Source organism: Sebastes umbrosus, chromosome 15 (genome assembly GCF_015220745.1).
Source record: "Sebastes umbrosus isolate fSebUmb1 chromosome 15, fSebUmb1.pri, whole genome shotgun sequence".
Classification (NCBI taxonomy): domain Eukaryota; kingdom Metazoa; phylum Chordata; class Actinopteri; order Perciformes; family Sebastidae; genus Sebastes; species Sebastes umbrosus.
Window position 1 is genome coordinate 21,688,808 of NC_051283.1, and position 11,431 is coordinate 21,700,238.

The following is an 11,431-nucleotide window of genomic DNA, read 5'->3' on the forward strand; positions in this document are numbered from 1 at the left end:
AAAAGTATAAATGTTGACTAATTACATCAATATCAAAATGTCTATCATCATTAAAACAATTCTTCCCTGTGTTTCTTCTCCAGGTGGTGCATCTCCTCAGTCAGGTGGAGGCCCAGAAGCTGGAGGTGGTACGGAAAGAGGAGGTGCTGACTCTGGGGAGTCAGAGGTCGAGACGGGACCAGGAGGCGCTGCTGGAGGCTCGGGCCCAGCAGGAGAGGCTGGAAGCACGGATGTCCGAGTCCCAGGAGCAGCTGGAGAGAGAGATGGAGAGGAGGAAGAGTCTAGAAGAAGAGAAGGAGAGACTGGAGGAGAGGTTGAACCAGTTAGAAGAGCAGAGAGGAGGGAGGGAGGGGAGCGGACCTCTGCAGGCTGACGGCCACAGCGTGAGTACCAACTTGTCACACACTCTTAATTAATAAGTATTTTTTTAATCATGCTTTTATTCAGACAGTCTTATTAAAGCTATGTTTCTAAACAGCAGGCTGTCCGGCACGGCGAGTCCACCGACCGCACCAAAGACTGGGTGTTCCAGCAGAAGAGTGGAAATGTTCAGTCAGCCTCTCCAACAGGTCCCGCCAGCGGACCACACCACGGTCCTTGGCGCACAGCCGACAAGATCTTGGGCAAACTCCACCTCATTTCCTCCAAGATCCGCGGCATGGCGAACAAGAATACCGACAGGTATTTAAAGCAGCTATAATCAATGTTTTTATATTAACAATAGATCGCATAACAAGTTCGTCTCATCAGCTGTATACGGTGATAATATTTACTGCTTGTTCTGCTGCCACCAAGTGGCCAACAATGTTATTGCGGGTTTAACATTAATACAAATGTTATCAGTCTTTATATCTTTATAGAAGTAACTCTTATTAAGCTATAACAGAATCCATTATAATGTATTATGTTATGCAGGACTTGTCTAATATAGCTTTATGGAAATTAACTCATTGTCATTTGTACATGTTGTGTGCAGGCTGACTGCAGAGGTCGACAGTGAAGAGTTATCCTGGATGCAGTCCAATGTTGATGAGGTCATCACCATGCTACAGCAATCCCCAGGTCTACCCTCCGTCCCCGAGGTCAGAAACCTTTATTTATATATTGTTAAATTAGTATATTACTGATCTGATATGAATAATTGTGTAGTTTTAGTGGCTGATATACAGAAGCGAAATATGGACGACCACATTCTTGCCAAAACATAATCGAGGAACTGTTCACTTCACCCGCTTGTGGACAAATTTTGGTCAAAAGAAGTACTCTCACTTCGCTGATGAGCTCACGTCAACTGTTTGTTTGTTTGTTTATTTTTCCGAAAACCACACATGGTTGTGACTGCTTGTGTGTTTTCCCAGCAGAGCGTTTCCCTGCTGGCAGGAGGCTCCTCCAGCTCCTCCAACTCCCTAACGGAACGGCTGCTGAGGCAGAACGCCGAGCTGACAGGTTTCGTCAGCCGTCTGACCGAAGAGAAGAACGATCTGAGGAACCACACGCTCCGCTTGGAGGAAGAGCTCCGACGCCACCGGCAGGCTGGACTGGGATCAGGCGACAGCGTGAGTACATGACAGGAAATACTACTGATGGAGATATAATTCTAAATATTACAACACTTTGCGGAAACTGAAATCAATCTTCATGCGTACCAGATATGTGGCAGCCAAAACTACAAGATAATATGAGCTACTAGAAGTGCCTCCTTTTCACTCTGACTAAATGCCATTGTTTCATTTCGTCCTGCAGCTCAGCAGCAGGAAAGGAGTGTCGAAGACGGACTCAGCAGGTATGATACTTTCCCAGGAGCGGGAGGCTTGGACGAGAGAGAAGGTCCGCCTGGAGAAAGCTTTACTTCTGGCTCAGGCCCAGGTGGCCCGACTCCGGGGGGAGATCAGGACCGACACCCTGCGAGAGATAACTGGACCTGAGGCTGACAATGCTGCACTGAAGGTCAGCTAATAAGTCACTGTAATTAAGGAGTTAGTAATTCCAAGCAAGAACGCTCTGTGTAATCGTCTCATTTTGCTCCTTTCCTTTGCCTCCAGAGAATGTACGGGAAGTACTTGAGGTCAGAAAGCTTCCGCAAAGCTCTGATCTACCAGAAGAAGTATCTGCTGTTACTGCTGGGCGGCTTCCAGGAGTGTGAGGAAGCCACCCTGTCGCTCCTCTCCAGGATGGGCGGCCGGCCGTCGCTGCCCAGCCTGGAGTCCCTCAGCCAGCGCCGCCGGGGGCTGATGCGCTTCCGCTCTGCCGTCCGAGTCTCTATCGCCCTCTCCAGGTAGGCAGACGGAGCTCTCTGTGTTGGAGGGTTTGTTTTGGCCACTGCTATCCAAAACTTCCTCATGTTAACAACAGATGTGTATGCAGTCATGGAGATTACAACCTTGATTTTATAAAAGTATTTTTTTCCTGCTCAGAATGCGTTTCCTAGTGAAGCGATGGCACAAGGCGACGGGGATGAACTCCATAACCTCCTGCAGCGTCAACAAGAACGGAGCAGGACAGATGTTAGGTAACCAACACACATACATTTTTTTGGCTTCTCCATGTTAGAGAATATCATTTAGAATTGATACTCAATAAATTATTATTCCTCTGTGTCAGGTACAGACGTGAGAGACTCACCATATCTTCACCCGGGCAGCGTAGAGATGTACAGAGACAGAGGAAGTGGAGGAGGAGTCTCCAGCAGCAGGGGGCGAAGTGGACGTGAATCCCCCAGATCGGCCGTCTCCTCCACACAGCACAGGTGCATCAATGGGGCTGCACCTAACAATTACTGTTATTATCAATTAATTAACAATAAGTCTATCTAGATTAGTCTATAACAGGCCAAAAATAATGCTAAATAATGAAAAATAATTACGAGGAGCAACATTTTGCATTCCTTTAACTTGTCATATAAATGAAAGAAATATTAAGGTAATATTAATCTTTTTTTACAAATTTCTTTAAATTGAAGGCTAGCCCAAAGCAGAATTTAGATGTGTTTATAGTGACATATTGTGTCAGTTGTGTTACTGAAAGGTTGATGTGTGTTGTGTCTGTGGTTGTGTAGGTTTCACCTGGCTGGAGACCACGGAGCTCTCACCTGTTCCCACCTGCAGAACTACGACCCCGACCGAGCGCTCACCGACTACATCTCCAGACTGGAGGCGCTGCAGAGGAGGCTGGGGAGTGTGACATCAGGTAGACCTTTATGCAGTTAGTAAACGGCATATGTAACCGTTTTATGCTAGAAGGAACACCACTGCCGATTAAAGATTAAAGAGAAAGCAGAATTTTTTTTTCCAGCTGTGAGCAGCTAAAGCGGAGAATAGTTTACGCTAACAGCACTCTCAACTATCACGCTTTTGTAGGAATACAGACTTTTTTTTACACTTTTCCAGTGTGAACACTGTTAGAGCACACCAAAAAACTAAATGTTGACTGATTTAGTATTTCGATGTCATGCCATGGAACGAAATAAAACTGTACTGTATAGAGTTTAAAAGTAAACATCACAAAACGCTTCCATATTATCTGCTATTTTTAAGAAAGTGTCACAGTTAGGGCTGCACAATTAATCAAATATCAATCGCGATCACAAATTTGTCTCTCCACAATTAAATGAACACGATCGACTGCGACACTGACAATTAAAATGCGTGCTAAGCACATAGAAAACTCTGCTGCATATCAAATCAAGCGCTTCCTAAAGTAACAGCCAGCCACCAGCCGACGATCGAGATGTTTTGGCTTCACTTTTGCCGATGCGTGCGAACCCTACAGCTGCATCCTGTGAGAAACTTCCCTTAATGATGCGGCTGTAGTCCAGAGTAGAAGATAATATATGATATCATATATATGATAAATAATCGTGATCTCAATATTGATCAAAATAATCGTGATTTGCTAAAAATCGTGCAGCCCTAGTTACAACACTGTGGGTCAGAGAAGTTTTACAAAAGAAGCTGTGAACACCAAAAGCAAAGGGTTATTTATATGTACCCTCATGATAAACACAAACACTATTTCACACAGACACAAACAAACACATTGACATTGTAATAATATGTGTAGATTATCCCTAAAATACTGTGCGGGGGACTGAGGTTGTGATTTGGAAATGGTTTGTATCCCAGTATTTTCAGTTGTTGTGTTTTTTAACTCGATAAAGTAATTCTCAAATTGACTTAACTGTCTTTTATTTTCTCCTCAGGTGCTTCATCATATGCTCAATTGCACTTTGGCTTGAGAAGATAGACGCCGTCAAGTTACTTTGGCTTGAAGAAACTCAGTTGCCTTTTCTCGTGCTGAGCGCTCTGCTGTTTTCTATCATTCTGGTGTGGACTGTATCTCTCCATGTGGACCAAAACACATTTTTTAATATTAGTGTACGACATGTTGTATTCAGGCTTTTTGTCGCCAGCACTTGAAAAACAGCTACGTTTGTAAATGAATCTGCCTCTTTGTTGTGGATGATCTACAATCATGTATATTTGTCTGATGCTAATTTAAGACCTCGTGATTAATTTATATGTTTGTGTTGTATGGGTGGAGCGTTATGTAGAGAATGTTTGGGTTTACCGTTGAGGAGGCTGCTAACTGGATGATATTCTACACTACACTGTGTTTTGTTTAGGCCAGACAGACTACAGAGGACATTTGTAGAGAACGTATTTTTGTAAAGCGTAGGAGCTTTGAATTTTCTGGGTATTTTGTCAAAAACTGAAATAAAGAGGACTACATTATTTGAAAGAGTTGTGTATTTTCCATTTCTTGTTTATCTCACTGAGGGTTGCTGTACCATAATGTAGTTATTCAATCATTTTGGCATCAAGTGTTGACAGTGTAGGGGAGTTAATTATATATTTATTTTTTTATGTTTTCGGGTTGTCTGTCCATATATCCCATTCTTGTGAACGTGATATCTCAGGAACACCTGGAGGGAAATTTGGCCCTAACGTCCACTTGGTTTTAAAAAATAAACTGATTAGATTTTGGTGGTCAAAGGTTGTTGTTTTTTTACCATAACTCAAGAATTCATTTGCTAATTATGACAATTTCACACGAATGTCTAACAGGATAAAATGATGACGTGATGATATTTTGGACCGACATGGATGTAAACTGCAACTTGACTTGTTGGCGGACGCGTATAACCAGGAGGCGGTAACTTTAGTTGAAAGTTTCTTTATTGAAAGAAGGAATTAAACATTAACAACCGTTTTTTTTTCTGGAACAAAATAACCAAAAATAACAATAAGGACAAAACAAACCTAAATATGTCATGATAAATATGTTGGAAAAAAAATGAGAAGACATTTCACAGAGTTTGATTCAAGTCCTATGAACAACAGCACAGCTTGCAGTGAGATATTGTAACTTTCTATTCCCACTAAAGATAATCGGTGCTCGTTAACTCAACGAAGTCCAGGTGGAAAATTCCTAATTAGTTCAGGTCACCTTTTAAAAAACACTTTATTCAAAGTTCAGGTGACAGCAATAAAGTTTATATCCTCAAATGGGGGGCTATGTAGATTGGAGCATTTGCCATTTTTGAAGAAAAATGATCTGTGACAGTGGCATCATCCTACAACATCATTCATAATTCAGACTCTGTACACCAGAGGCTTACAACTATCACAGCTATTATGCCGTTAGGAGCACCGGAGGACACAGAGGCACATGATGTTTTTCAGGTTACCTGTTTCATGCTTTAAAAACACTGAAAACATAACATGTTTAATGCGATAAAGGTTGCAATATCACTCAAAAATGTTGCTCTCTTGTAAGATGCAGGACGCTTTTTTGGGCCATTGGTGTAAATGTAGAAAAGGCCTGTCTCATGAAGCAGGAATGATGAAGTTTACTGGATAACTGCTGAGAAAACCCTCCACCCATCCAAATCTGTAATATGGACGAAAGTAAGACCCTCGGCTTGGTTATCTACTGAATAAAACTTGCTAGGGTCCCGAGGCTTCATTCACTCAACAGATGTTTCCCCTCCATCAAGGCACTGTGTATTCACATTGTGAATATGAGCATAATGTGTTCAAACAGTCATACAGTCACTCTGGAAACACAAGTTTCAAAACTGCATGTATCACTGTTGACATTCGGGGAAAAAAAGGCTGAAAGAAGCACAAAAACTAAACCACTGTTGGACATTTAGGCAGAGCAACATGCGTTTATCTAAATGCTCCCAAATTCAAGTCCCAGGAAGTCAGAGCTTCACTTCAAACACTCTGGATGTTTGACTGTTTCCTCGTGTCTTTGCTCCTCGCCGCTCACTGTTTCCTCCTCTTGTATCTGATGATGGGGTTGTGAGGGGTGTGAATCATTGTGGTGTAGTTGATTGTGGGGAAATATCCGTCCACCAGGTCAAACTCGTACATGCGCAGCATAGTGGACCAGATGGTTTTGATCTGGACGTAGGCGAAGTTCTCCCCGATGCAGCGATGGCGGCCTGAAGAGCAGACGACAGAGGTACAGTTTGGATTTTTACTTTTTTTTTTTTCTCGAGTGATAAGCATTTTTTTGTACATAATTTTATTTCTAGTGTGCTCAGTTTTAAATACACAGCTAATTATGAAAACATTCTGTAGACAGCAAACTGAAATACAAGTTGTGTGAAAGCACGTGAATTTTAACAGACGTTTTGTTGATTTAGATACAGAATCAACCGCATTTATCATGTTAATTATTGATGAATAAAATAAAAACCTCTTTCATGAAATTACAGATTTTTTTCTTACCGGCTCCAAACGGCACGTAGGCGAACTTCTCCCCTGCAGCGGGGTTGTCGTTGAGGTAGCGGTCGGGGCTGAACTCCATCCTCTCCACCCAGGTGTCCTGCAGACGCTGGTTGACAGTCGGGGAGACACAGACCTGGTGGCCCACAGGGATGGTGTATCCTGCTGCACTCTGAGAATGAAGGAGAAAAACAAACCGTTTCTACGCTATGCTGAGAAATGGAGAATTACATTTTTTTCTGATGTTAAATACTAAAAAGTAAGACCAAAAAAACAGACATAGACATTCCTACCTGAGGAGAGCGGGCCATCCTCATCATGGTCATGATGGGCGGGCGGAGACGCAGGGTCTCTTTCAAACAGCGCTCCAACAAGCTGAGGTCTTTCAGCTGAGGACGACACCAGGACAATATTAGGATTAACAAACCGTTTACGAGTTTTCTCTAAAGAAGAGGAACACCGACAGTAGAAAATATCTGAAGCATATCTGTAATCCTCAGTAGTAGTTAAAAGGCAGCAGACAGTCTGTTCTGATGCAACATTTGTGCCTTCTGGTCACAAATGTGATTATCTGTATTCATGATTGCAGTGTTAATATCAGTGTTATAACTAGCTTTGTTTGAGGGCATGCCAAACTAGCTACCAGGCAGGTATTATGCAAATGTGTCACTTGGTGACATCACCACGTTACATAAGAAAAGGCGGGACTTCAAGTGAGGCGCTTCAGGAGCAGTGTTTCTGTGGGGGAGAGTAACTCCCTTTGGCGTGGACTTTGGGCTTTGTAACTTTACAGATCTTTTACATGCACAAAAAAACTATATAACACACTAAAGGAAAGGGAAAAAGAATAATAGCTCCTCTTTAAGCTACTGTTTTAATTACATTTTAGAATTTGTTTGTATGTTGTGATACTTGTGGTCAATATAATCACACTGTAAAATGAGCCTTACCTGATCAAAGTCGAGTGGCGGCAGCTCTTCTCCACACACAGCCCTCTGCTCGGCGTAGCAGCGCTCCTGCAGAGCTTTGTCTCTGGCCAGGAAGAAACCCAGCCAGGCGCTGGTGGTGGAGGACGTGTGCTGACCCGCCAGGAGGAGACCAATCAGCATCCCGGCGATCTCGTCATTGTTCAGGGGTTGTCCGTCTCTGACGGGGAAGCAGAGTCATTTTTAGAACTGATGAGGGTTTAAAGGGCTGTAATCATATTTTAAATGTTTTCGCGGAGAGCTTTCTTCAGACACCTATTCAGACTTTTTTGTGATTTTCTCTGATGGTAATTTTAGCGCCAGACACTTAACACTGGGATATCACTTCTCCAGTTCTGACAGTATAAACTGTGTCCTTACATGTCTAATTGCATTGTCACAATATATTGTGGTTTACCAGGTAAGAGAAAAAAAATCTCAGAGTGATCCTCAGCTCAATTACCTCTTGCTTATAGATTTAAATAAAATATTACATTAAGTACAATTGCTGTCATGATGTGAGGTATATTGAGTTTTACTGTTTTGTGATGAGAACCCAGTGATTTAGATGGTTTAAAACGTCTTTGGAGACATACAATAACATGTCTGGATGTATTTAATGTGATCCAGCAGCATGAGCTTACATTTGACCTTTGACACTGAAGCTCTCTTACTTGTAGGTGGCGTCGACGAGGGTCTGCAGCATGTCGTCCACTTTCTCTCCAGACTGTCTGCGCTTCTGAATCACCTTGAAGAAGATGTTCTTGATCTCTCTGTGAGCTCTGTCCCTTTTCCTAACAAAAATAAAGTTATACAGTTTATACATTGTCACCTGAGGTTAAGACACACTGCACAGTATGTTTTTCTTCTTTGAATTACTGTTTCGGGACTTCTCTTGTATTGTGTTATATCGGTCAACGCTTAAGTTTCTTTTCAGGATTGTCTTCCTTTCCACAGATGTGTGTGACCTGATCTCCTGCAGCGTTCCTACCTGAAGCTGGGCAGGGGCAGCCAGCCGGGCAGGAGCCAGGCAGCGTGGCTGAATCCTCCGTCCAGGTCGGCGTAGAGCTGAGCCACTCCCTCGTTCATCATGCTGCGGATCTCCTTCCCATGAAGGCAGCTGCTGGCCGTCATGATGATCAGCTCAGACAAGGCCTCAAACAGGTCTGAAACAGGCAGAAAGTTCATTCAGCAAAAAACAAAAACAGAAACAATGGATAATGCATTTAGGTTTAGGTTAAGTGAAGAGCTTTACATACTCCACAAAACGTTGCGTTAAAGTGACCAAAACAAGCTGGATGAAGTCTGATTAAAAGTGAATTACATCACTTGTTAATTTTCTAATATTAATGTTTTAATCAAGTAATTTGTAGAGGATCTTACTTTTCTCCCCGCTGTCTCCCCATCTCTGAAAATACTCGATGGTCTCTGCCTCGATGATTTTCATATGTTCCTTAAAATGAGCGATGCTCAGTCCCGTCTTCAACATCTTCTTTTGTTCCAGAAAGATCTGCAACATATTAGAGGAAGCTGGTATTATAGCCGATTTAATACAGAATGCAATACGGTGATTAATGTTTTAGTATTTATTAATTTGGTTTCACTGATTTGACTCTTTCTTCGTAACAAATGTGATTTCACTCACAGGGTTCGGCACATCATAGGCTACTCCCTTGCCAAACACTGGAGTGGTCAGTCTGGAGTAGACGTCCTCGGCATTCAGGTCCTCGTTCTTGCTGTTGAACATCAGCGTGGCGGCTTCGCTGCCCAACAGATAGGTGAATGTACTCCCCACCATGGTGAAACTGAACACGGGGCCGTACTGTGGGTGGACAGCAGAGATGCAGGGGGTTAAAACAGTGAGGGACTGAGAGACTGGAAGACACTGAATCTAATTCCTCTAACTATTTTTGCTCTTTTTCATGGATAATTTCAGATTTTCGGGCCTCTAAGACTTATTCAAATTAATTTAAATTGTATGTTATTTGCTGGTCATAATCCACGTACATACAACTGGTCGCACGAGTAGATATTGTGTAGTTTTTTAGGCATCACAAGCTAAAAAAAAGTGAAAGGTGAAAAGGTGAAGTGTGTACGTGTTTGAATAACTGGCTCACATTTATTTATAAGTCCATTCTTGGTATACTCCCCTCCTATCTGTGCACTCTCAAATCGCGCAACACTGGCAGCTATAGCCTATGCTCGTCTGACCTGTACTTATTATCTGTACCTAAGGTCTGCAGAGAACTAGGTAAGATGGCCTTTAGCTATTCCGCTCCCTTTTCCTTGAATGCACTGCAAGCGAAGTTGAAACTGGGAAATCTGATTACTTTTGATGAATTTAAAACATTAATGAAAGACCTAGAAACAGAGTCAGTCGGGAGCTGTCTGTGTTTCTGAATATTTTCACTTTAGCGTTGGCTTCAAACACTTGATTTTAATGTTTTTTGTATGATATTACGCTATGTATTTATTTTGCATTTGTTTTATGTTGTGGCGTCTGAAACTTTAATGTATGTTTAAATGCTGCTGACTTGGCCAGGTCTCTCTTGAAAAAGAGATTCTTAATCTCAATGAGTACTACCTGGTTAAATAAAGGTTAAATAAAAAATGTGTGTGAGAGGTAAAAAAAGATAGAGACAAGAATGTTTGTCTTTGCATAAGTGCAAACTGTAACATAAGGCTGCAACTAACAATTATTTTCCATTACCAATTAAACTGTTTAGTACTTTTGTGTCACTTTTGTGCAATATAAATACTGTAAATCTACTGTTACAGATATGTGCAGTAACATGCTGATCACTCTGTGCAATAATTATATAATTATCTGACTGGCTCATAATCTCATCAATATACGTATTGTATTTTATATTGTATTATCTATTATATTTTTCTCTTCTCTTTTTTTATTGCATTATCTTTTCATTAGCACTTATGGGATTGTCACACTCTAATTTCGTTGTACTACACAATGACAATAAAGGGCTTGAATCTTGAATATTTCTTGATAAATTGATGAATAATTTGGTGTACATTGTTTACAATATATACTTTCTTATATAGAAGAACTGGCACAGTGAATTTCTGTAATTCTTACTGCAATACTTACTTTTTCATAAGCATTTTCCAGAAACTCAATGGGGCTTTTCCCAAATGCAATGGCATGACCCAGGAAGGGGATGCTGGAGGGGATGTAAGGGGGATACTTCTGCAGAAAAAAGACACATGATGAACACAAACTGACAAGAAATTCAACAACCATCACCTTATATTAGTCTGACTTACCAGGTCACTGTCAGAGGACTGTTTGAGCAGCATCTTAGAGAGATATCCGAGAGTGAGAGTGATGACGGAGGCTGCCAGCACCACGGAGGTCAGGTTGTCGCTCATCTTCCCAACAGTGTCTCCGAGCAGCTTACTGCTCATTTCATACAAGTGGATCGCCATTTCAAACGTCCTCAACCGGTCCAAAGACCCACTAGAAGCGTGGAAGAAACTACGCAAGACAAATGTCCACTTAGTCACAGTTTCCACGTCCTGATAAACGTCCAGTTCATCTGAAGCTCATGCTGGGGGGAACCATCTCTACCTGTCAATACTCTTCCCACCCCCCGCCTGACCAACGGAGGCTTCCTATTGGCTGCTCACCACGTGTCCGTCAAGCAGTCGCCGCTGTGATTGGCTGCCGCTACCTGAACCGATGTCTTGCTATATGACGTCACTGTGGGGCTG

General features: G+C 42.1%; 2 protein-coding genes across 7 annotated transcripts in view; one reads left to right on the forward strand and one right to left on the reverse strand.

Annotated features, from left to right (window-relative positions):
- The window catches only part of akap9 (A kinase (PRKA) anchor protein 9), a 70,893-nt gene extending 66,156 nt beyond the window's left edge, over positions 1–4,737 (forward strand). For 4 of the 6 annotated variants that reach the window (XM_037793749.1, XM_037793754.1, XM_037793752.1 and 1 more), the window contains 10 exons: positions 84–383; positions 479–681; positions 977–1,082; positions 1,359–1,556; positions 1,744–1,947; positions 2,043–2,275; positions 2,415–2,509; positions 2,602–2,746; positions 3,056–3,186; positions 4,199–4,737. In XM_037793749.1, the coding sequence (XP_037649677.1) occupies positions 84–383; positions 479–681; positions 977–1,082; positions 1,359–1,556; positions 1,744–1,947; positions 2,043–2,275; positions 2,415–2,509; positions 2,602–2,746; positions 3,056–3,186; positions 4,199–4,242 (1,659 nt within the window). In that variant the 3' untranslated portion in view covers positions 4,243–4,737. The remainder of the gene's footprint in view (positions 1–83; positions 384–478; positions 682–976; positions 1,083–1,358; positions 1,557–1,743; positions 1,948–2,042; positions 2,276–2,414; positions 2,510–2,601; positions 2,747–3,055; positions 3,187–4,198) is intronic. The other 2 variants (XM_037793751.1, XM_037793750.1) reach the window with 2 other exon arrangements.
- Positions 4,738–5,158: 421 nt separating this feature from the next.
- On the reverse strand, positions 5,159–11,426 carry LOC119502935 (lanosterol 14-alpha demethylase). Its single transcript, XM_037794259.1, has 11 exons — positions 11,289–11,426; positions 10,985–11,195; positions 10,809–10,907; positions 9,345–9,521; positions 9,083–9,209; positions 8,691–8,865; positions 8,374–8,493; positions 7,685–7,880; positions 7,028–7,123; positions 6,738–6,906; positions 5,159–6,448 (listed from the first exon to the last, which is right to left on the reverse strand). The coding sequence occupies exons 2-11, from the start codon at positions 11,144–11,146 to the stop codon at positions 6,270–6,272; spliced, it is 1,500 nt and encodes a 499-aa protein (XP_037650187.1). The 5' UTR covers positions 11,147–11,195; positions 11,289–11,426; the 3' UTR covers positions 5,159–6,269.
- Between the last annotated feature and the right edge of the window lie 5 nt (positions 11,427–11,431).

What these genes read in the sequence shown, in the direction of transcription:
- LOC119502935 (XM_037794259.1), bottom strand. Translation starts at nt 11,146, where the DNA reads ATGGCGATCCACTTGTATGAAATGAGCAGTAAGCTGCTCGGAGACACT. An exon ending in TGGAAAATGCTTATGAAAAA is followed by an intron (nt 9,522 to 10,808) that starts GTAAGTATTGCA and finishes GTCCACCCACAG; the next exon opens with TACGGCCCCGTGTTCAGTTT. An exon ending in CCTATGATGTGCCGAACCCT is followed by an intron (nt 9,210 to 9,344) that starts GTGAGTGAAATC and finishes AATATGTTGCAG; the next exon opens with ATCTTTCTGGAACAAAAGAA.